At 40.6% G+C, this 26287-nt stretch overlaps 2 protein-coding genes across 2 annotated transcripts in view; both read right to left on the bottom strand.

Annotated features, from left to right (window-relative positions):
* The window catches only part of LOC127222937 (alcohol dehydrogenase 6-like), a 214805-nt gene that overhangs the window by 188019 nt on the left and 499 nt on the right, over positions 1–26287 (bottom strand). The gene's annotated exons all lie outside the window — the stretch shown is intronic.
* On the bottom strand, positions 16234–24818 carry LOC127222943 (alcohol dehydrogenase 1-like). The gene is given in 6 exon segments (XM_051185416.1): positions 16234–16282; positions 16916–17054; positions 19318–19453; positions 21196–21240; positions 21242–21457; positions 24613–24818. Coding segments are annotated over 6 exon segments (759 nt in total). The 5' UTR covers positions 24811–24818; the 3' UTR covers positions 16234–16257.

The raw sequence follows: 26287 nt of genomic DNA on the forward strand, positions 1-26287 counted from the left end.
AAGATGAATTTATTTCCTCCAAGTTATCTTCAAAGCCTGAAATCCTCTCTTCCATCTCTTGTAGTCTCTTGTTTATGCTTGCATTTGTGGTTTCTGATCATTTACCCAAGTTTTCCATTTCTTGAATTCCCTCAGTTTGTGTTTTCGTTATTGCCTCTACTTCAGATTTCATGTCTTGAATCCTTTCCTTCATTTGTTTGATTGCTTGTTCTTAGTTTTCTTTAAGGGATTTGTTGACATCTTCCAATTTTATTGTTTGTCTGTGCTTCCATTTCCTCAAGAGAAATTTTCATTTCCTCTTTAAGGGCCCCAATAATCTTCATAAAGTTATTTTTAAAGTCATTTTCTTCTACTTCATCTGTGTTGAAATGTTCCGGTCTTACTGTTGTAGCAACACTAGTTCCTAGTGGTGCCATATTGTTCTTTATATTGTTGAGCGTGTTCTTACCTTTTTGTTTACCCATCTCTTCCTCGAATCATTATAAGTGGAGCTTCTAATTCAGGGGTTCTCTCTTTCTGCAATTGGTAAAGTTGGGAGCTGTGGCTGTGTTGACTGCTCCTCCAGAGACAAGTAGAGCAGAGCTTCTGGAGAACGATCCTCCTGGTGGAAGTGGGCCCCAGGCTCAGTTTGTCACTCCTTGTTGCACGGGTGGGGCTACAGCTCAGGTGGATTCTCCTCCGGTTGCAGGTGTAGATGGGCTGAGTCAATGTATCTCCCACCGAGAAATGGCAGTGGATGCTGGCTGGGACATAGGTGATCTTTCCCATAAGAACTTATTGTGGTAGTTTCTGGAAGCTACTGCTAAAATGCACTGCTTTCGCTTCACCCGGTGATCACTCCTCACTCCGGGGGTTGAGACCAGGACCTCCCTCTGACACTGCTCATGGTTTTGAGGCTCATGGCTCTCTTGACACTGCCCCAGGCCTGAAGCTCAGGCCATCCTCTGATTCTGCGTATGGGCTCTGATGCTGCTCCTGGATCTGAGGTTCGTGGCTCTCTTTACACTTCTGTGGGCCTAAAGCTCGGTCCTTTCTGTGACACTGCTTCTGGGCTGGGATTTGGGCTGCTCACTTGTGTTGCTCAAGCCTGTAGCTCAAACCTCCTTCTGATGCTGTGCCCAGCTGTGGCCGGACCTCCCTCTCACGAATTCGCCTTTCTAATAGATGACGTAATTGAGATTTGCTGAGGTATGAGGCTGGAGTTCACATCCCGCGCTGATAAAAGTCAAAGTGGTTCAATTACATTAGAAATTGGCCTTGCTATCTTTTTTTTTAAATAAACAATGAAAACATGTGTGGAGTACTTACAGTGATTATTGCAAATGACATGCACATTCTCTGAGGCAGGTATAATTTTTTTTTAAATATATACAGTGGGCTTCCATCTAGAAAAAAATCTAGTAAACACTTCATATCTGAAAAATATTGTTGTATAGTGGAGAGCTTATGATTATTTCTAGAAGTTTCATGTAATACTGTCAAACTATTGTTGAACCTGCATAACTAAAGCTATGGAGGTAAGACCCAGGGTTAGGTAGTAGGGTGGGGTAGAGTAGCAGGGCTTCATGTAAAATTATAGAATAGGCTCAGCAAGCTGGATCAGTGGGTAAAAGAGCTTGCTACCAATATTTACAACCCAAGCTAAGTCCATGGGACCCACATGTAGAGAAGAGAGACCAGACCCCTTCAAGTTGTTCTCCCTCCCTTTCTCTCTCTCTCTCTCTGTTTCTGTCTCTCTCTCTCAACACACACACCCACACAAATATGGTTCAATAAAGCAACAAAATTATAGATTACATAAAGCAGCCTGAGAGAAGAAGGCAGATCTAGATTGTATTGGAAGCCTATGTAGGCAGATGAACCACAAGGGGCTACAAGGGAACTTCTAGGAGGGAGTGGTCGGAACACCGTGTCTTGTTTGTGGATGATGAATAGTATTGTGGCCGAGGTTCATTGAGGTATACAATTAAAATGAGTGTATTTATGTGGAAAGTTGGTGTGGAAGTAAATTAAAGATTAAGTTATCATAGAGACGCAAAGCTCAGAGTCCCCCAGCTTGGATTTCACCCATCATTCAGTGTTACATTCCTTATATATCCAAGCTATGGGAGAGACAGTGATATGGTAATATGAAGAGCCCCAGGCTCCATCTTTTTTCTATTATTTACACTTATTTGAACATTTAATGGGAAATACTTTTGAACTATTTATGTGCAAAGCAACACTTTACTGTTACTCTGCTGGTGTTTGCTTTCTTGAAGCTTGAGTCTACTCAAAAGAAATGCCAAGTCCTGAGGTGTGTTGGACTGCTCTGTCTTTAACCATTAATTCTTTATTCCACACTTTCCTCTCCTTCTACTCAGATCCCAGACAAGGCATCCCAAGATATTTACTTTAACACAACAGTGAACAACACACTCAGTCTGAGACTATAGAGGTCTAGTTTGATGCTAGGGATACAGTGAAGGTAGCTAGAGTCCCTGCTGTGGGACTGTGCAGACCAGGTGTGGGGTGAATCAGAACCAAGCCTTCCAAAAGCATGACTTTCATGTTCTCTGTTTTGCTTCCACTGAAAGGGCAATTTCTCAATATTTGTTATCAGAGTGAATACCTTAAGAATTGCTTGCTTGGATGAATTCTTCCAGGCTGTGGATCAGGACTCTAGTATTTTCATATAGCATGTGATTCAGGGTATTAGACAAATTCTCCTAATGCCTCATATTTTCCAATAAGTGACTAAGTAAAAAACAAGAAACTGTAATAATAAAAAGAAATCCGTATGCATACCCTACTTACAATAAGATAGAAAGTGGTACATTTCATGTGATCTTACACAAAATATTTCACCTGTTTTCTTCAGCTGCCAACTCCCACATTACTGCATCTTGATACAAAACCACTCCAAAGTGATTGCCACTTTCAAATCATTTGGCAATTACTTAACAGAACAGTAAGTACTTAAGTATTCTGTCATTGTTTAAGGTGGCCTTTGATTGCCTCAGTTTCAGCTACAGACTGTAATTTCCACTGGATTCTACCAAATCTTACAAATGGCACTGTCTCCAACCTTTGGATTTCTAACACTAGGGCTTTCAGAACCACAGAGTCACAAGCATTTAGTCACTATTTTATTGTGTTGTGCTTTTTGGTGATAGCATTAAAGTAGTCCACAGCCATACCAGTGCTGGAGATAGTTAAGTAATATCAAGTTAGTTCTGTCAGCTTGGAACTTTCTGTCAAGGAAGACTTAGTGCTGGATGGTGTCACTGTCAGGCACAAGTGTAGTCTTAGTCCTAGTGAATGAAAAGCAGGAAATTAGCAAATTAGAGGCCAGTGTGTATTAGACCTTGGCGCACACAAACAAGTAAAGCAATGGTAATGCATACACTAAATGAACATTTTATGTTGGGCTCTTTATCTTTGGTAGAATTGCGTTTCCTGGTTGCCTTGATCCTGTCCCAGAGCATCAGTAGAAGGGGTACCTGGGAGCATCTGCAGAAGCTGCTTCCCTTTCCTGTGTTTTCATGTTCACGGTGCTGTCTTCTCAGTGCCTAGAGCCTTCCCTTCTGGGACCCAGGAGCTGACACCACTAAGATTATATAGGCTTAGATTCCTGAATTGATCCAGTGAGAAGAACAGATTTATAATTCTGAGTAATACGATACACAGACAAAATATTTTTGACAATTACCTCTGACATTTTAAACATCTGGGGCAGTTAGTATTATTATGATGATTATTTGGCCCAAGGATTAAAAACAGCAATACAAATCCAAAAAGAAAACAGAAATTCACTGAATCCACTGACAACAGCGGTTACAATGTACCAAATTTATTCCAGTTGGCATTTGAAACTTTCATTTTGTTCTTCTGCACTTTCTTTATGAGGTGTTGGTAAGTGTTCTACTCACAAGTCCCACTGTAGCAGATGAAACCCAACAGTTGCACTTAGGAAGTTCCCTTCAGTACCTTCACTATTTTCAAACTAGGTCCCTATGGGACTCACCCTGCCCTAAACATCTCTTTCTTTTTTTTTTTTTTTTTTTTTTTTTTTTTTTTTTTTTGCATATAGAGTATTTTTTATTTAATTTTATATAACAAAGTCCAATTAAATGAAAACAAACATTTATACACAATATTTGGGAATTTGGGCGTCGTTCTTTCCAAACTACTTCCTGCTGGTAAGGGGCGCTGTCTTGGGGGATTCGAAGAAGATTCAGATATCCTAGCTGTAGTCTGTAGGGCTGTTTTGTCCAGCTGTTTGGAATGTAGGATCAGCTTGTACTCTGTTTCAGGCGGTCTGGTGTGATCAAACCACATTAGTCTGGAAGGAATCCACATCTTTTCATTTTCTGTGGAAACAAAAATAGAAATACTTTTCCCCAGTAACTTGTTCTTCAACTTAAATTTTGGAGTCAAAGCGTTTTTTTTTTTTTTTTTTTTTTATTATTATTATTATTTTACATGTCGATCCCAGTTCCCTCTCCCTCCCTCCCTCCCTCCCCCCAAGCCCTCCCTCCCTCCTTCCCTCCCTTTTGCCCTCTCTACCCTCTCCCATGCACTCTAAACACCCTCCCCTCCCAACCCCCCACCACAATACAATATGTAGGGGAATGCCATCCAGTTGGGGTCATGTAGATCTGACAGGTCCTGTGAAGTAGGGACTAGGGCTTCTCTCCTATCTCTAGAATAAGGCAGTTATCCCTCCATGGGGGATATGTTTGCAAAGTCCTTTTGTGCACCAGGGATACATCCTGGCTCCACTGTCTGAGGTCTCTTAGACTGCTCAGACCTTCTGGCTGAGACCCATATTCAGGGGAGTCCGAGTCAGACCTCTGTTGGCTTCCCAGCTATCAGTCTAGTGGCCCTTAGCTCCTCCTTGTTCAGGTAAGCTGTCTCTATGTACTTCTACCGCATGGTCTTGTCCTCTCTATCTGCTTCTGGGTTCTAGTTTGACTCAGTGTTTATGTATGGGTGTTTGCTCCTGTTTTCAACAGGCATTAGTTGAGGACTCCATGGAGAAGTTAGTTGTTGATCTCACTCTCCGGGAAGGGCATTTATGATAGCCTTTCCACGGAAGCTGAGATTGTTAGTTGGGAGCAGTCTTGTAGTTCCCTCGACCTTTCTTTGTGTTCAACTTTATCTTCAAACCAATATTGGCTCCCTCTTTTATGTTTTCTCTCTCTGTCTCTGTCTCTCTCTCTCTTTCCTATTTTCCATTCCTAACCAGGCTCAATCCTCCTAGTCACACATGCCTTCCTCTCCTCCCTCTCATTTTCTCCTACTTCTCTCTCCATTAGCTGTCCTCCCCCACTATACCTGAGGTCTGGGGGACTTGTCCCTTCCCAGTTCTGTGAGGGACTTTATATGAATCTCTTAGAATACAACTTGTATCCTAGTTCCTCTGGTGATGTGAATTATAGGCTGGTGATCATTTGATCTAGGTCTAAAATCCATATATGAGTGAGTACATACTGTGTTCCTCTTTTTGTGACTGGGTTACCTCATTCAGGATGGTTTCTTCAAGAGCCATCCACTTGCCTGCGAATTTCAAGATACCATTATTTTTTTCTGCAGAGTAGTATTCCATTGTGTAGATGTGCCACATCTTCATTAACCATTCTTCAATTGAAGGGCATCTAGGTTGCTTCCAGGTTCTTGCTATTACAAATAGTGCTGCTATGAACATAGTTGAACAGATGTCTTTGTTGCATTGATGTGCATCCTTTGGGTATATGCCTAAGAGGGGGATTGCCGGGTCCTGTGGTAAACTAATTCCCATTTTCCTGAGGAACCGCCATACTGATCTCCAAAGTGGCTGTATGAGTTTGCACTCCCACCAGCAGTGGAGGAGTGTTCCACTTTCTCCACATCCTCTCCAACATAAGTCATCACTGGTGTTTCTAATTTTAGCCATTCTGGCAGGGGTAAGATGGTATCTCAAAGTTGTTTTGATTTGCATTTCCCTGATAGCTAAGGATGTGGAGCATTTTCTTAAGTGTCTTTCAGCCTTTTTGATTTCCTCCATTGAGAATTCTTTCTTCAGTTCTGTACCCCATTTTTTAATAGGGTTATTTGGTGTTTTGTTGACTAGTTTCTTGAGTTCTTTGTATATTTTGGAGATCAGCCCTTTGTCGGATATAGGATTAGTGAAAATCTTTTCCCAGTCAGTGGGCTGCCGTTTGGTCTTGTCAACTGTGTCCTTTGCCTTACAGAAGCTTCTAAGTTTGAAGAGGTCCCATTTATTAATTGTTTCTTTCAGTGTCTGTGCCCCTGGAGTTATGTTCAAGAAGCGGTCTCCTATACCAATTTGTTCAAGGGTACCTCCTACTTTCTCTTCTAAGAGGTTCAATGTGGCTGGATTGATGTTGAGGTCTTTGATCCATTTGGACTTGAGTTTTGTGCATGGCGACAGACATGGGTCTATCTGCAGTCTTCTACACACCCTCATCCAATTGTGCCAGCACCATTTGTTGAAGATGCTGTCTTTGCCCCATTGTATCATTTTAGCTGTTTTGTCGAAAATCAGGTGTTCATAGGTGCATGGATTAATATCAGGATTTTCAATTCGATTCCATTGGTCTACCTGTCTATTTTTATGCCAATACCAGGCTGTTTTCAGAACTATAGCTCTGTAGTAGAGCTTAAAGTCAGGAATGGTGATGCCTCCTGATGTTCTTTTATTGTATAGGGTTGTTTTGGCTATCCTGGGTCTTTTGTTTTTCCATATAAAGTTAATTATTATCCTTTCAAGGTCGGTGAAGAATTGTGGTGGGATTTTAATGGGGATTGCATTGAATCTGTAGATTGCTTTTGGTAAGATTGCCATTTTTACTATGTTTATCCTACCTATCCAAGAGCATGGGAGGTCTTTCCATTTTCTGGTATCTTCTTTAATTTCTTTCTTTAGAGTCACAAAGTTCTTATTATATAGATCTTTTACTTGTTTGGTAAGCGTTACACCAAGATACTTTATGTTGCTTGTGGCTATTGTAAAGGGTGATGTTTCTCTGATTTCTTTCTCTGCCTCTTTGTCGTCTGAAAAAAATAGGGCTACTGATTTTTTTTGAGTTTATCTTGTATCCTGCTAGTTTGCTGAAGGTGTTTATCAGCTGTAGGAGTTCCCTGGTAGAGTTTATTGGGTCGCTTATGTAAACTATCATATCATCTGCAAATAGAGACAGTTTGACTTCTTCCTTTCCAATTTGGATGCCCTTGATCTCCTTTTTGTTGTCTTATAGCATTAGCTAGAACTTCTAGTACGATATTGAAGAGATATGGAGAGAGAGGACAGCCTTGTCTTGTTCCTGATTTTAGAGGAATTGGCTTAAGTTTCTCTCCATTCAGTTTGATGTTGGCAGTTGGTTTGCTGTATATTGCTCTTATTATGTTTAGGTATGTTCCTGTTATCCCTGACCTCTCTAATACCTTTATCATGAAAGGGTGTTGAATTTTATCGAAGGCTTTTTCTGCATCTAGGGAGATAATCATATGGTTTTTCTTTTTCAGTTTGTTTATATGGTGGATCACGTTGATAGATTTTCGTATGTTAAACCATCCCTGCAATCCAGGTATGAAGCCTACTTGATCATGGTGGATGATTTCTCTGATGTATTTTTGAATTCGGTTTGCCATTATTTTATTGAGTATTTTTGCATCGATGTTCATCAGGGATATTGGTCTGTAGTTTTCTTTCTTAGTTGTGTCTTTGTGAGGTTTGGGTACCAAAGTTATTGTGGCCTCATAAAAAGAGATTGGCAATAAACCTTCTGTTTCTATCTTGTGGAACAGTTTGAGGAGTAGTGGTATTAGTTCTTCCTTGAATGTCTGGTAGAATTCTGCACTGAATCCATCTGGCCCTGGACTTTTTTTTCGTTGGAAGGCTTTCGATGACTGCTTCTATTTCATTTCGGGTTATAGGTCTATTTAAGTTGTTTGTCTGTTCTTGATTTAATTTTGGTAAGTGATAGTTATCCAGAAACTTGTCCATTTCCTTTGAATTTTCAATTTTTGTGGAATACAGATTTTCGAAGTATGACCTGAAAATTGTCTGGATTTCCTCTGTGTCTGTTGTTATGTTCCCCATTTCATTTCTGATTTTGTTAATTTGCATATTCTGTCTCTGCTTTTTCGTTAATTTGGATAAAGGTTTATCAATCTTGTTGATTTTCTCAAAAAACCAACTCTTTGTTGCATTGATTTTTTGTATTGTTTTCCTGGTTTCTATTTTGTTGATTTCAGCCCTCAAGTTGATTATTTCCTGGCGTCTGCTCCTGCGGGTGAATTCGCTTCTCTCTGTTCTAAGGTTTTCAGTTGCGCTGTTAATTCATTTATGTGACTATCCTCTGTTTTCTTCATATGGGCACTTAGTGCAATGAACTTCCCTCGTAGCACTGCTTTCAAGGTGTCCCATAAGTTCGGGTATGTTGTATCCTCATTCTCGTTGAATATTAGAAAGTCTTTAATTTCTTTCTTTATTTCTTCTTTGAACCAGGAGTGGTGCAATTGCACATTGTTCAGTTTCCATGAGTTTGCAGGTTTTCTGCTATTTGTATTGTTGTTGAATTCCAATTTTAAAGCATGGTGGTCCGATAAGATACAGGGGACTATTTCTATTCTCTTGTATCTGTTGAGGTTTGTTATGTCTCCTAGTATGTGGTCGATTTTAGAGAAGGTTCCATGTGGAGCAGAGAAGAAGGTATATTCTTTTGTCTTTGGATGGAATGTTCTATAGATGTCTGTTAGCCCCAGTTGAGACATAACTTCTGTTAATTCTTTTGTTTCTTTGTTGAGTTTCTGATTTGTGGTCCTGTCTAGTGTTGAGAGTGGTGTATTGAAGTCTCCCACTATAAGTGTGTGAGGTTTTATATGAGCTTTGAGTTTTAGTAGTGTTTCTTTTACGAATGTGGGTGGCTTTGTATTAGGGGCATAGATGTTCAGAATTGAGACTTTGTGTTGATGGATTTCTCCTGAGATGAATATGAAATGACCATCTTCATCTCTTTTGACTAGTTTTGGTTTGAAGTCTAGCTTGTTAGATATTAGGATAGCTACGCCTGCTTGCTTCTTATTTCCATTTGATTGGAAAATCTTTTCCCAACCCTTTACCCTGAGGTAATGTCTATCTTTGGAGCTAAGATGTGTTTCTTGTATGCAGCAGAAGGATGGATTCTGTCTTCGTATCCATTCTGTTAATCTGTGTCTTTTTATAGGTGAGTTAAGACCATTAATGTTGAGGGTGAGTAAGGACCATTGATTGTTGATGGTTGTTTGATTTAGGTTTGTTGTTGGCAGTGGTATTGTGAATATATTTGTTCTGCTTCACCCTAGGTTTCTGGTGTAGTTGGATTATCTGTTGCCTACATTTTTGTGGGCGTAGTTACCTTCCTTGGGTTGGAATTTTCCTTCCAATACTTTCTGTAGGGCTGGATTTGTAGATACATATTGGGAAAATCTGGTTTTGTCATTGAATATCTTGTTCTCTCCATCTATATTGACTGAGAGTTTTGCTGGATATAGTAGCCTAGGCTGGCATCCGTGTTCTCTTAATACTTTTAGAACATCTATCCAGGACCTTCTGGCCTTGAGGGTTTCCATGGAGAAGTCAGGTGTAATTTTGATAGGTCTGCCTTTATATGTTACCTGTCCTTTTTCCTTCGCTGCTCTTAATATTTTTTCTTTATTCTGTATGCTAGGTGTTTTGATTATTATATGTCGAGGGGTCTTTTTTCTTTGGTCCAGCCTATTTGGGGTTCGGTATGCTTCTTGTACTTTCATGGGCATGTCCTTCTTCAGATTTGGAAAGTTTTCCTCGATGATTTTGTTGAATATGTTTTCAGCACCTTTGAGCTGGGCCTCCTCACCTTCCTCTATGCCTATTATTCTTAGGTTTGGCCTTTTCATGGTGTCCCACATTTCCTGGATATTGTGTGTTAAGGATTTGTTGGATTTATGGTTTTCTTTGGTCGATGAATCTATTTCTTCTAGTTTATCTTCTGCGCCTGAGATTCTCTCTTCCATCTCTTGAATTCTATTGGTTATGCTTGTGTCCGTGGTTTCCGATTTTTTGCCCAGCTTTTCAATTTCCAGCTTTCCTTCCATTTGTGTTGCCTTTATTTTCTCAATTTCGGTTTTCAAATCTTGAACCGTTTCCTTCACCTGGTTAATTGTTTTTTCTTGGCTTTCTGTACTTTCCTTAAGGAATTTGTTCATTTCTTCCACTTTTTTGTTTGTTTTTTCCTCTATTTCTTTAAGGGATTTTCTCATATCTTCTTTGAGGGCCTCTATCATTTTTATGATGGTGATTTTTAAGTCATACCCTTCTGCTTCCTCTGCTTTGTTGTTGTGTTCCATTCTAGTTGGTGTAGATTCCCTAGATTCTGGTGGTGTCATGTTTGTCTTTCTGTTGTTAGGTGTTCTCTTGTATTGCCTTCTTCCCATAGTTTCTTCCTGTAGGTGTTGGTGGTGTCTCTTCCCTCTCTCTATGGTCCTTCCCAGATGGGCTTATGTGGATCAAAGATTCAATGTCTGTATCTCTGTGTGGTCCAAGCTCTCTAGGAGGCTTCTCTCTGGCCAATAGCCGGGAGAAGAGGACGAGGGCTGGACTGGAACTTGAGAAGGTTTTGCAGGGTAGTGGGATCTCACTGGAAACTGGCGCTCTCCAGCTGAGACCTCGTTCTTTGGCAGGGCCCGGATTTGGGGGTCAAGGATCTTGCCTGCAGGAACTCCAAGTGGACCCGCAGAGATAGGCGGATCTCTGGGAGGGGCCTGGGACTCCAGCAGAGGACTGGAGGCGGGGTCAGGGACCAAGCCGGTGGAAATTACAGGTGGTCCCACGTGGATAGTCAGGTCTCCTTTGTTCGGAGTTGCTCCGAGAGGTCTCCGAAGTAGGGTGGACTGTTGGCTCCACCCTCTGTCCCAGTGCTCAACCAGAGCGGCAGGACCGTAGGTGGGGTAGGGCACAGGGTGGGGGGGGTAGGCTGGAGGTTGGGATGGGTGGGGGTGTATCAGAGCTCCAAGGGTGCTCTCAAAGGGGACCGGAGACAGGAGCAGCAGGATCAGGGGCCAATCCAGGGAGTTCAGGCGGGGGGAGGGGGGTAAAGAGGTTGAAGGGGACAGGCAGCCCCGATTGGGCCCAGACTCACCTCTGGCCAATAGCCGGCAGAAGAGGACGAGGGCTGGGCTGGAACTTGAGAAGGTTTTGCAGGGTAGTGGGATCTCACTGGAAACTGGCGCTCTCCAGCTGAGACCTCGTTCTTTAAACATCTCTTTCTTAATAGGAATGCAAATTTGCATGGGAATAACTGGGAATTTTTTTACTTTTGATATTGACTGTCACAAAGATTGGATCATAGGACACATTATTCTGAACCTGGCCATGTGTGGTTGGGGAAACATCCTACTTGATGCAGTTTGTTCTGTTTGTAGATTGGGGTACTTCCAGATATGAAGTTAGAATTCTTTATTCTTCTAGTTAAAATAGCCAAGGATTCCTCTTTATAAGAGGAGATCTTTGTCCTTTTATCTTTTTACACAGATGCCTTATTTCCCAAGTGTAATATTGTTGGGGTAATAGACATGTATGATTTTACATTTTAATAAATATTGCTATGTGGCTGCCAGGAACCGCGAAGATTAATATGACTATGGGGAACACGAGACATAGTGTTAGTAGAGAGATAGCCCTGTACGTATTTTGTAGTTGATCATTGCTAAGTCTTAGAACCATGTCATATGCTTCTTAGACTCAGATTTCTCTTCTGGAAGTTTCTGTTATTGTATATTGTATTGAATTTTTCCTAAATAAGGGAACATGTGGATACTAGAGAGAGTAATTCTTTACCCATCACATATGTTTGATGGGAGATGTCATTCTGTATATGTTTCTCATACTGGTTAATAATAAAGCACTGTTGGCCAATAGGAAAGGAAGATAGGAGGGACTAGGAGACGAGGAGGAAATAGGAAGTAGTAAGGAGGAGTCAAGATGGAGAGTCTGAAGAAAGCAGTATGCCGCCGGCTCCCTGGTAAGAGAAATACATAGATCAGCAGAAATGGGATAATAATTAAAGGCAGAGCTAGCCGATAAGAAACAAGTAACCGGGCCAACAGTATTGTATCAAATACAGAGTCTCTGTGTATTATTTGGGGCTGGCGGCGTGGCGGCAGGACAAGACCAGTGGCAGCAGGCGGAAAAAACCGTACTCGTTACATATGTTAACAAATATTTTTTGCAGATTTGTTGTTGTTCCTGACCCTCCTTTTTCTTCCTCTGTCTTTTTTCCCTCTCTTGTTTTTGTGAGATAGGGTCTTGCTATATAGTCCAGCATTGTCTCAAATCTGGGACCCTTTTGTCTTCACCTTCTGAGTCCTGGAATAACAGCTATGTGCTACATCATCTGGTTGAGTTTGTTGTTTATAGTAAAATCTGCATTTGTGTCAGAATTCAACTAGTAGTGTTATACAAAGGCAGTTTTTGAAACTATTGAACCCAATCTCCCACTTTGAGTACATCACAGATTGGCAAATAATCAATTCAAAGCAATATATTTTCAAACTCTTAACATTTTCTTGTCCCCCACACTCCTATGTCTGTCACTCCTATAATGTTATTTCACCACCCATGCAGCCACACTGTGAACACCAACTCAGAACTAACAAGTAGATTCTAGGTTTGAAAAATATACATTTATACATTTATGTGTGAAGATATATATGTATACATATATATCCATATACATTTTCATGACTTGTTTAAACCATTCTCCACATAGCGAGAATTGAGTTGCATCATGTTTCCATGAAAGACACTCAAAGGCAAGGCACTCAGGTTGCTATTAATATTTTGTAATAGACTGCAAACTTGATAGCAATGTTTTCCTCACATAGAATGCTATAGTAATGTGGTTGTGTGTTGTCTAAATACTTATGATGATGCCTAATTTGCAGCATGATGGATTTTGAGGTTGAGATCTTCAGTAGGAACTCCAGCACTCCTGAGTGGAGCAGTACTCTTACAAAATGTGTGAGGACAACTGATCCCTAGGCTAAGAAAGGTAGGAAGAGAAAGCATCTATGTGCAGGTCAGGAAGCTAGAGCTTGGCAGACGAGTTCTGATGGTATCTTGAAGCTAGTGTGTAGAATGGTGAGAGATAAATGTCTTTCTTGACCTACAACACCATAAGGCAATAAACGGTTGTGTTCTGTAACCATTATTGTGTGGTACATTTTACAAATGGAAACAGAAAACTGCCATGCACTTGAAAAAAAATGTTACATACAATTAATCCCTTGCAGTTGTCTTGATATTTCAAGTTTTGATCTTTACAAATTCAACTTTTATGTATAAACATGGATAATAGGTAATAAAAATCTTCATGGCAAAGACAGTAAGGAGATGATGGGTAGTTGTAGGGATGTCTCTTGGGAAAGGAGCTTGACTTGTGGGAAGGCACAAAAGAATGATGGCACAATGCTGTCTGCTAATCCATTTAAACCCAACAGTAATGAAGATTTAGTCTTCAGAGTTTTCCATATTCTGGATTAATGTAAAAATATTCCTCTCTACTTTGAATAGTTCCATAACAGGTTTAAATAGGTCAGAGCATCTCCATTTTCAAGTGAGGCCAGAGATATCTGTCCCCACCTCAAAGAACAACAAAGAGTAGATGTCAGTCAACTTAGTAGTAGTCTCTTTGGTTCTTAGTTCTGGATTTGGTACAGACAATTCCATTTGAAAAATGTTTGAGTATTTAAATGTATCAATTACATTGCCAAACCTAATTACTAGTTCTCATTACTTGTCTCCTCCTTTCTGCTGATGAGGGTTTACCTCCCTCTAGCTTTCATACTTTTCCATTTTTTCTGAAGCTCAGAAGAAATCTTCATTTTTAAAGTTATTTCCAAGAGTCTTCCTGGCTCCTTTCCTGCAATGTGGCATAACCTAGGTGACATTGTTATTCACCTTTACAACCAACTAAGAATCTCCTTGTTTCACTTTTTTTTTTATTACTTTAATGCAGCTTGATATCTGTTTGTTACTGAGAAGTTTCTTTAAATACCATATTTAGATGATAATTAGCTGGTGATTGGCTGTGGGGAGGGCTCAGCTGGTAAAGTAGTAACTGTGCAAGCATAAGGACTTGAGTTCAGATCCCCAGCTCCAATGGAGAAGTTGCATGTGGCTGCGATGATGTAAAGAGGTTCTTGGACTCCTGTGTGTGTGCGTGTATGTATGTGTGTGTGTGTGTGTGTGTGTGTGTGTGTGTTTGTGCATGTGTGTGTGTGTGTGCATGTGTTTGTGTGTGTGTTCCACATATACATGCTTATGTTGGCTAGTTGAATGTCAGCTTGACTTAAGCTAGAGTCATTTCGGAAGAGGGACTTTCAATTGACAATATGCCTCCATAAGACTGTCTTGTGGTGCATTTTCTTAATTAGTGATCAATATGGAAAGTTCCAGCCCCTTGTAGGTGGTGTCATCCCTGGGCTGGTGGTCCTGGGTGCTATAAAAATGTCAACTGAGAAAGCCATGGTGAGCAAGGCAGTGAGCAGCATTCCTCCATGGTCTGTGTATCAGCTCCAGGTTCCTGCCCTGTTTGAGGTTCTGTCCTGCCTTCCCTCTGTGATGTGGAACTGTGAGCTAAAAAAAATGCTTGCCTCACCAAGTGCTTTTGGTCCTGGTGTCTGATCACATCAGTAGAAAGGCTAATACGCATGTGTGTGTAACAACAATAATTAAAGAAGGATCATAATTTTGGGAGAAGGGAGCACAAGAAGAGTTGAGAAGTGAGGGATGAGTGGTAATGACATAGAAGTAATATTCATATGTCAGTGAATGCGTATACCCAGCACTGACCTCCAATTCCACATGCAGGCCCACACACACACACACACACACACACACACACACAGAGAGAGAGAGAGAGAGAGAGAGAGAGAGAGAGAGAGAGAGAGAGAGAGAGAGAGAGACTATGTATCTAGTGATCTGCCTGATCACTTTGATACTTAAATAATACTGTGTTACAGACATGCTGGATACTTGAAGGAGCAGGCTGAGGTGAAGAAACCACTTCTTTTTGTCTCCCTAAGTTTGCTCTGATTTAGTCTTGTGAGAAACCAGTGGGCTCTGTTGATGAGTATATGAGTGCCAGGCACACTCTTTTATGACCCTGGCCCAAGTGAATGAAATGAGCAAGCCAAGTCCACATATATGTTCATCCATGTGCACACCCATCTCAAGAGTCCACATACCTGTCCCTACAAATGCACACATATTTCGAAGTCAACATATATTTTCATATAAGAGCACACATGTCTCCAAACTCAACATACTTGTTCATTCAAGTACACATACGTCTCCAAACTCAACATACATGTTATACAAGGACACACATGTTTCCTAAAAAGAGTATTTGACTTGAGCTAAACTTCCCCCATTTTGTTGTCATTCTTATCACACCAGTTTCTCCTTTTATTATGATCTACTTCTTGAATATTGTTAGATAATTGACAGCAAGCATTTAAAGTATTGGTATAAAGTTGTTACATTTAAAAAAAATAGGGGAATTCTCAGTATGGTTATAACAACATAGGGAACACAATGACTGATAAGTGAACATAAGAAATTGTCAAATTATCTTTCTTCAGGTCTAGAATTACATTCTTGGAACTGTGGCCTGGCTCTCTAGTCCTATAGCAGCCTGCTTGTTAAACACCGCATGTATAACTTGCAGCCCATCCATCTCATATTATTGCTGGAGTGCTGAGTCAGAATTTCAGACTTGCTCTTATTTAAGATAGCAGTTCCATGTTCCCTGACATGCTGCGCTTTTACCTGATCCTCACATATTTCATGAGGAATAAAGTACAGACAGTGGAAAGTGTGGCTGGAAGGCTGAGCTCACAGATCCTGTGTGTACCTGCACAGAAAGATCTCTCTGCTCCACTGAGTTCCTGTGACTGTGGATTCCAGAGAGAAAAGCATGCAAGATGTCACAAGATGTACTGTGCTCAGTAAGAAAGATGGCATAGGTCCTTCAAATCAGAAGGAGGGCTGGTACCCACCATTTCCATAGCTGATTCATGATAGCTCTCGCTTAGGGTTGAAAACACTTTCATAGAAAATCCAGTTTCACGTGGAATGCTTGCATGAGTACTTTATTGTCAGTTCTTCTGAGGAACAAAATCAGCGCTGTGATGTGACTGGTGCTGTGATTCAGTGGAGTGGAGGCGTCAGAAGTAGGCGTCACTATGGTCTCAGAATGTCAGGACAGTGCGGATACTGAAATATGAAACATAAGATGTCGTTTCCACATTCTCATGACTCACAGTCCCCATGTGAGTGAATAAAGCATGTGTCATGAGTCTCAGTGAAAATCCATCCAGGTTCCCAACTATTCCATGCCCGTCCCTGTGGTCAAAGTCAAGTCCATAAATGGGCAATCTACCTTTTCTGATCTCTCTTGCCTTTTCTCCAGCTCTAAACTCACACAGAACATCTTACTATGACTGTCATTTAGATTTTGGTTCATTGTTAGCATTCTTAAATAAGGAAAAGCCTGCAAGCCTAGTGTAATGAATGTGGGCAATAATAGGTATTTATTCTTGCTGCTTGCCACAGAGTTTGTTGAAACTTTTTAGTCTTTGTTTCATTTAAACTTCATTCTGAACAGCAGCAGTATAAGGTAGGCTATCATCATATTTTGTCCATTTTAGAAATGTGAAAACTGAGGCTTAGATTTGTAAATTGCCCAAACTCACACATCTGTGTGTAGAGCCTGAATAGGTGACAGAAGCCAAGAACCCCATATTTGTTCCTATGCAATCCCTCCTTATTTTCTGTTGTCCATTTCCCCTGTCATTAAAATAATATTTTCCCCCACCAGCCCCCTATAAATATATTGTTAAAGCTTACCTCTTTCCTGTACGAAGCAGCTCAAATCCTTCATTTATTTTTTCAAAAGGTAAAACATGGGTGATTAATGGTTCCAGTGGAAACTTCTTAGCCATAAAGTCTGCCACAAGTTTGGGGACGGCATCTTTACTCTTATACCCTGGAAGGAGAGCAGCATCACTGTGAGATGCACTCACTGCAGGCCGGGGAGTTAGACAGGAGACTTCCCAAGGCACCAAAGGTCCTAAAAGTGCAGAAGTCCAGAGGCTCCAACTCCTCCTGCCCTGCACCAACATTCTCATGATGTCACCTGACATAAATGCTCCTGGCAACACCACCTACATCAGAGAGGATGATCGAAGATGGACATTAAAGAAACTAATAATGGAGCTTGCTTTCAATATGGCAAGACCAGCCATTTGGACTAGATACTGCTCTTGTCTGAACTGTTTGACTTTATGCTATATAAACTGGACATGAAGGACCTACAGAAAAGTGACTGCTGATTGAAGATGGACATTGCTATAAAATTCCTGCTTCATGGAAGAGTCTGCCAGACATTCTGCAGAACACAGAGGAAAGTGACTGACAAACTGCCAATACAAGAAGACAGTTTAAAGTTTCCTGCTTTGATGAAGAGTCTGCCAGACACATTATGGCCTATGGCCTGAAGATGGAAGATTACAGAAGAACTTCAGGTGACTGACAAATTAAGATGTCTCTGTCATTTATAGAGTTTATATATTATCCTTCTGTGGTCTTTGAAGGAGTTGAAGACAGATAGTTATGGTTATAGTTTTCCTTAGTTAAGCTTAAGGATAAGTTACATATAGGACTTTAGACTCACAAATCTAGGATAGATGATAGAATAGTTTTTTAATCTTGCTAAATATTAATGAACTAAATATTGTTAAGTGTGATTCTTATTTGATAACTGTTATGTTATATATTTTGCTATGTTAAGGTTAAAACCCTTCTTTTTATTTAGACAGAAAAGAGGAAATGATGGGAGATGTCATTCTGTATATTTGTTTCTCATACTGGTTAATGAATAAAGCACTGTTGGCCAATAGGAAAGGAAGATAGGAGAGACTAGGAGACAAGGAGGAAAGAGGAAGTGGTAAGGAGAGCCAAGATGGAGAGTCTGGAGAAGGAAGAACTGCCAGCCGCCTCTCCCTGGTAAGACCAGGTGGAAATACATAGAAATGGGCTAATAATTAAGACAGAGCTAGTGGATAAGAAACAAGTAACCAGGCCAACAGAATTATATCTAATACAGAGTCTCAGTGTATTGTTTGGGGCTGGCGCGGCAGCGGGACCAGACCAGGTGGCGGGAGGAAAAAGCCTCTGGCCAATGAGGTCTGCTTATTAGTTCTTCCAAGGGAAATTACATTGTGGCTATTTGTACTCAGAGGAAGGGAGCTGTCCATATTCAGGTAATTAGCATAGGCATAAACTCTGCCTTGGGTTTTCGGCATCCTATGAGGCATTTTGGGGCCTCTCAAAGACACAAGAGGAAGCAGGCAGAAAAGCTCTGGCTGGTTTGTGGGGACAGAGAAGCCTGTCTTGGAATTTCCTGACTCAGTTCTTGCTGTAGAGAGAACAGTGATTTTCATGTTTTTAAACCATGTTGCATTCTGTTTTCTTATCTTTTCTGTTTAAAGTGAATAAATTCTGAAATAAGAATTTTACCCTCTAAGCTAGAGAAGTAGCTCAGTTAATACATGTATTCCTTCTTTGATTTCTGATATAATATTTTTATTTATTATCTGGAAATTTCTCATAATGCCTTCTGATCACATTCACATAATGAAACAGGCCACACCCACTTCCCAGTCATCCCTGGTTCAGCCCACAATGCTTGTGACCTCTCCCAAGGGAAAAAATATACCAAGTCCAATGTATATTCACCGGAGCAATGGTCAATCTCCCAGTGGCCAGCCCCTTAAAGAAAAATTAGTCCTTCTCCACCCCTATTCCACCAGAAGACACCAACTGTGCTGAATGTCAGCATCCATGGAACAATTTTTAAGAGTTCTTTTCAATATCTTCCAATGTCTGGACTGTTTATGGGAAAGGGCAGGGACAGGGGGAGATGTTGTCACAGAAGCTGAGTTTGATCTCCAGAATAAAAACCCAAAACTAAATATATAAACAGTAACACTAAACAGTTGGTTCAGTAATGGGGGAGCTTGTAATTCCAGATCTGGAGAGAGAGGAACTGGTAGGTTCCTGGGACTTGCTGGCCAGGATGTCTAGCCTGACTGTGACCCTCAGCCCACTGTGACCCCTTGTCTCAAACAACAAGACTTTTGGTTGGAAAATAAGGATATCAAATGTTCTCTGACCTCCAAACCCATCCACATGTCCACCCTGGCACACAAGAAAGCACACAGAACTTGATCTTAGTTGTAAATACATACCACCAAATATTGCTCCTTTCCAGACGCGACCTCCCAACAGCAACATGGGATTCACCGAGAGGTTTTGGGCGTTAGGAGGCACCCCTATAATGACACTTACACCACATGCTGCATGGCAGCTTATCAGAGCAGACATCTGGAATAAAACAATAATTAAAGTTGATTTTCTTTTGACATCTATTGATGATACACAGTTTTAGGTCATATGAAGCAATGTGTGAAAAACATTTTGCAAACAAAAGAGTGAATGAACGAATTCAAGTGTAATTCTCCCTTACAAACTAATAAAGAAGTAAGTCTCATTGTGAGCTTGAAAAGTCTTGGTTCTCCAAGGAGAATATTGTTTTCCTTATCACATTATTCTCAGACAATCTCTTTTGTCCATTAAGTATAATTTTGAAGCTTGCACTCTGAGCCAGAAATTTTGATGTAGAAGATGTAATGATGTCAACATCAAAAGTTCTCTCTTTTCCATTTGCCAAGCTCTAGTTCTAATAAGTCCCTACTCTGGTGTTCATATCAAGAACAGGAATGCATTAGTTGGTTTTGCTTCCAAAGTTTACATTTGATTTGACATTATTCTGTTATCTGTAGACATCCAGGAAGTCTTCATCTTTCAAGTGGGTTTTTTAAAACATCAATAGTAGAAAATGATTTCGAATCCTCCAAGATTCATGATGACTGGTCTTTTGATTTTTGGCATTTAGGGAAAAAAATGTTCCAAGAATATGTGGGTATCAAACCTTTGTGTCTTTAAGTCAACTGACATCCCAGTTTAAGATGAGCAAATAGGGAAAACAGAGAGTGAATCACAGAAGAGTTATGGCCCTGGGAAAAGCCAGAATCCTCAGCTTGGAAGGACTCTCTGTCCAAAAAGGAGATGCTATCCTTTTATGGATCTTCTATCATCTGTGGCATCTCCTCTCAATTCTAGATTGATAAAAGGGTCACTCTCAGGGTATCATATCCATTATCTTTAATGAACTCTGCCAAGGCTTTCTGGAGAACCTCAGTAATGGTTATGTGTTAGGTATCTAGGGTCATTTTCTAGAATTCTAAAGATCTCTTGTTGGGAGAGATGTAACTAGAGAATTATTCTTTAGCAATGAATAGTACTTGCAACTATTTCAAAGTAATATGTATATTTCAAAAATACAAGCACTGTCAAGTTAGCAATATTATTTTTTATCATTACCCCCAGCCAACCTTAACTTAGTGCTTAACACATGGCAGGTGGCTCCATGGTGAATATGTTATATGCATTATGTTTTGTAGATCACAAAAAAAGCCTAAAAACAAGCCTTCAAATTAGGGGGTATAGCAGAATCTGTGAATTCTAATATAGATACTCCAATATGCATATGTGGGTGCTTTTATGTGCCCAGCACTGTGCTGTCTCTATGTTGAAACATGGTATTCTATTAAAACAGTCACTCCTCTACATGTTTTATGCCAATAAAATAGTACTTGGTCCCAAATTATTCATTATTCCTTTTGGCCATATGATGAAACTTGAAAATGCATTTTGGAATATTTGATTTCAAATATATAATATTAAGGACATCGAAGGAAAACTCCATCTCTGTGTAAGTCATCTATGTAAGACCAGAATGTTTGAGTTTGCTTGATGAATTGGTTTTGACTGAAAGAGCTCCATTGAAAGCTTTCCTCTGTTACAGGAGGAGAATTACTTGACACAAGTTTGTAGAACTGACAAAATGAGAGTTTACCATAACCCAGAATTAAGTAATGAGTAGGAAACATGAGATGGACGATTACCACTCAAAAATAGCTTTCTGCAGCAGATTTCTATTTTGCTGTCCAGAAAATATTATAGATGGCAGAAGGACAGATCTCAAGGCATGCCACAGTACCTACCATGGTGTCAAGCAGACCGACCACTTCAAAGGAAAAGTCTACCCCCTCCATCGGTCATTTCCTGGAGCACCTCCTCAATGGGTTTGTTGTAATCTAGAGGGTTGATGCACTCAGTTGCACCCAGTTCTTTGGCCTTTGCAAACTTGTCTTTGTTGGTGTCCACACCAATGATCCTGGCTGCTCCAGCTGTTTTACAGCCAATGATGACAGACAGACCGACACCTCCAAGGCCAAACACAGCACAGCTGGATCCTGGGGTCACCTGTGTTTTCAGAAAATACAAAGATGGATGAAACAGTGATTTGTAGAAAGTGCTCCAGGGTGTACAGGTACCTCCTTTTTGTCCTCTCTCATGGCTACTCAGACTTCATTCCATCTGCTGGTGAAACCTCTTCTGGTGACAGTTGCCCGAAGTGGTCCATCATTGCTTCTCAAAATTTGCTCAATATTAGCCATATCTGGAGAGGTTTCCCCTCCCCTTCATGATTCAGTAACAGCCTCTACGGATTAATCTGATTCTCTACAAGAGCAACCCCATTTCTATTCCAATGGGAAACCCCAATTAACCTTTGAACTTGACACAGAAATGACTTTAATCTCTAAGAGCCACACAGCATCATCTTAAACACACACAAAAGCAGTTTGTATAACTGAAACAAATGATCAAGGTTACTCTAGGAGACTACAGTGTATTCCAGTTACCCTTCCATCGTGATCTCACTGGGTCACTAATAGTTGTCCCAAGCAGGGTAACTAGAGCAGAAGGCTGGAAAGCATTGAGAAGTCTTTCCTGGCTAAAAGCAACAGGAAGGTGGATATGAAATTTTAAGGAAATGCAGCATGAGCCAATGTGACCTTAAGGGTGAATATTTAAAGAAGTAAATGAAAATTAGTGAAACAAATACTGGTCTGTATTTTAATAAGAATGATTGAAATCCATGATCAGGAGAACCAATGGCTTGCAAATAAGCTCACTCAGTCCTCCTGTAGAAGCAGATTAGCAATTGAACAAGTACTAACTATATTTAGGGCAAATGCCACAAAAACTGGAAAAAGCAGAATCTTCATTGCTTTGATCACCTTCTAGTTACTCGGTAAACACAATCAATCACCTGTTCCCAATATTCTCACTCCATTTTTCTTAGTGTTATTATTCATCCATCAAATGTTCTTAAGTGGTATTCTTAAGCACATCACTACTTTCTACCTTGCCTAGAAAAAAGCAACACCTTTGATTGTGATGGAAGTTTTAGCAGTAACATACTCTCGTTTCAGACTCAGCAGACAATTTGAGAGAAGTTCTAATCTCTCCTTTCCTAATACCAAGCAATAAAAGTTTAGACAAGCAGCTTTATTTCTCTGGATCTTTGTGTCATAAAATGAAGATACTAGTATATTTCACCTAAAATTTATAAATTCAAGTGTGTGTGTGCATGTGTGCATACATGGGTGCATGTGTGGATGTGGGTGAGGTTATGTTTATGGGGAAGAAGACAGGGATGAAGTATTTGTGCCTTCTAGGATACTCTCAGTGTGTGGCCATGCTCCAGAATCATGGAGTAAGCCTGGAAGAGAACAAATATATAGGATTAGCAACTACATGAGTTCCAGCTCTAATATTTCTCAGTGATGTGGAAAATAAATATAGAATGCAATTATTGAACATAAATTATTTACTTTCTCTTAACCCAGTATCAGCATAATTTTCATCTGAAATAAGCAGGTGAATTTCCTTCATGGGTTTAAATTCCTCTTGGGCTTGTTTTCCATTAATAATTTAATTAACACCATAAAGCTGTGAAAATGATGTAGGGGAATCCTAGAGTAATAGACCAATGTTTTAAAGGATCTCCAACAAACTTGCTTAGGAAATATTATACAACAAATTAGAGTTTAGCTAAATGATTACTGTCTTTAACACTACCATAGACAGCTCACTAAGCAGCTAGGTCAGAAACTGTAGAGAAAGGTGTACCTCTAGCACAATTAAAGTCTAGGTTTTCTGGAAAAATGTTTCTATTAAGGTTTGTTCACAATCCTCCTGACAAAGGAGACAGCCCTGGCCACAGCTGGCTGTTAAAGACCGTGCCTCAACCTGGTGTTCTTTCAAGGGACATCAGGCAGTTCAGAGAGGCTGCACAGGTCACAGAGCCACTAAGCCTGGGTTTCTCTTCAGTAAAGTTGCACAATGCAGGCAGGTTGGCTTTAGGTAACAGTGTTGGTCCATATTATACAAACACTTGTGAAAGTGCTGTGAACTTCTCCCAGCATTGGCGTTCTGTAGAGATAACCGTGATGGCATCTCCACTTTATCAACGTCCAATTTGTCCCAAATGGCCAGCTTGGCAGTTTCTGGCTCTATGAAACATGTTTAGTTGCTCAAAGTGTATCTTGGGACTGGGATGTAACAGAGCATTGCAGACAACAGCATATGTAAAATGCCACAGCTCAAGATCTATGTAAGTTTAAAATAATTGCTGTGAGAGGCCAGTTTCTCTTTGGGAACTAGCCAGAACTGGATGCATGCTGTCACAGAGCTTCTTTCAGTGTGTGGAATGGATTCTTTCTGCAGGTGGAGAAACACACTCTGATGCATGTCCCAGCGCTATGCACACAGGTTGGTACATGCGTGCTGTGAGCCTTTGTCATTTATTACAGAAGAACCAATTAATATTCTAGGTATCAACTGGAGAACATTTGTTACTATGAATTTGAGTGTGTATAAAATATATGCTGGGTGCTTTGTATTCTCAAATGGGCCCCAGAGACAGGAATTCCTTCCCACTGGGTCTCAGCAGTAAGAGCTACATCCTCCAGATCACATACTACCTAGGCTTAGGTTTCCCTTTGATATAGGGCTTTAATGAATTAACAGTATGTATTGTAAATCACATCCCCCTGAGACTTAAGTTTGTCAGGATGTTTTGCAAGTCACATCCAGGGGAATAGACTTAAGGCACCTGCTTTTCCCAAGATCCTACCTTCCTTCCTGTCTCAGAGAGATGAGTTATAAATGAGCCTGTGGATATAGAAGCCTTATGTGATAGGAAAAGACCTCAGGAGAACCTTTAGAAGAAGGCACTTTCAGAGACATTTTAGAAAGAACTTTAGAGAATTTTAAGGAGAAATTTTAAGAAGAACTTTAAGAGAGGTTTTGAAGTAAGAACTTTAGAGGAGAGAACATTTAGAAAGAAATCTTAATAGAGCTTTCGAGAAAGAAGTTTGGGAAGAACATTTTCTTGAAGAGAGCCATCAGAGGAACGCATGTGCGAACCAGTTTATTTCCCTCTAACTCTCAGGCCCCTTTTAGAAAAACCCTACCTACCTGCTGTCTAGTCCCTAGCCTGGACCCTGGGAGATAGATCATGGAGGCTGGAAGTTGAATGTTCTCATCACATGGGCCACTGTCCATCTTACCTTGGCGAACTTGACAGCAGAGCCATAGCCGGTTGTGAACCCGCAGCCGATGAGGCAGACTTTCTCCAGTGGTGCAGCTGCGTCGATTTTAGCCACTGCTATCTCATCTAACACTGTGTACTGGGAGTAAGTGCTGGTGCTGAGGAAGTTGTGGATCGATTTCCCCTTGCAGGTGAACCTGGTGGTGCCGTCCAGCATGGTCCCCCTAGGCTCTGCCAAACTACAGTGAAACACAGGCATAACAAGGATATGAGACAGAACAAAACCAGTGGGCAGCCTAATGGTGCAAGAGGACAATTAGAAACGTACTCGTTTTTTGCACACAAGTTGCTTTCCGGGTGCTTGCAAACCCTGCATTTCCCGCACTGGGGAGAGAAGAGTGGGATGACTTTATCACCTGCAGGGAAACAACAAAACGACTTCAGTGTCTGTCCAGGAAATAATGAAGCAAGCACATGAGACCCACACGTAGAGACGCGTGTCTTTGAAAAGTCACCTATTGATAGGACCTGACCGCACTATAATTCATGGGTCGTTACCTCCCAGCCTTGCTATTCATCCAGGTTTATATGTGCCTGAAGATCCCCAAAGAGAAAGAGGAGATGTCCATAGCAGTTAACCTTGTTGGGTGCCTCAGTTTCTCTTGGGGACTTCCATATATTAGTCTAATCAAATCTTGTATATTCTCACTGCTAAGCATAAATATATGCCTTAGTGGCAATGAGTTGCCAACTTATTATGTTAGCATAGGATGTTGGAGAGATCTGACATTTTATATAACAGTTACAAAAAAAAAACAAACAAAACAAAATACAATATAGGAGATATTTTCTAATAAACATAAGAAATTAAACTTGATCATAGGATAAAATTAAAATGAGAACTTCAATAGTGAATTATCTTTACTTTTTAAAAAGTTTGTATGGTTTTTATGTTCATGTGGGAGTACCAATGTGTACATGCCACTTGTGTGTGGGTGCCCTTGGAAGCCAGCAGGGGACATTGGGTCCCCTAGGGCAGGAGTTACAGGTCATTCTGAATTGTCCAACTGGGTGCTCTAGAAGAACAGGATGTGACTTTAATCACAGAGTCATTTCTCCATCGCCCAGCGTTCAACTCTTCAAAGTGATTGTGCTTTTCTTAGTATTAAAGGAATACTTAAAATAATAATCCTAGTTATCTTCAGAGGAAGCATAATAAAATATGACAAAGAAGTGATAACTTACTACAGAAATCTCAGCTTTTAACAATAAATAAAAGGTGACTTTTGCTTTTTGTTGATTATATGATTAATTACGTCTCCCACTGCCTCGACTTCCTCTCTTAGGAATAATGCTCTTGGCATCAGAACCAAACCCAGGTCCGGAGGGTAGAGGATTCTGTACCTGGTTTCACAGAAGTCACCCCTTCTCCGACGCTCTCCACAATACCGGCTCCCTCATGGCCTAAAACTATGGGAAGAGGTGTGACAAAGTTTCCAGTAGCCGCGTGATCATCTGTGCGGCAGATCCCCGTGGCCACCATCTACAAATTAGACAGAGAGGTCAATCAGGGAGGTTCCAGAATGTGTGGTTTAACACACTGTTCTGAACCTGTGCTTCTAAGGAGTTCGCTAACATTCCCCCATTGCTTCCAAATTCAAAGATTTGATTAGGTCCAAGATTTTCCTGTGCTT

The sequence above is a fragment of the Phodopus roborovskii genome, unplaced genomic scaffold, assembly GCF_943737965.1.
Source record: "Phodopus roborovskii unplaced genomic scaffold, PHOROB, whole genome shotgun sequence".
NCBI classification, from domain to species: domain Eukaryota; kingdom Metazoa; phylum Chordata; class Mammalia; order Rodentia; family Cricetidae; genus Phodopus; species Phodopus roborovskii.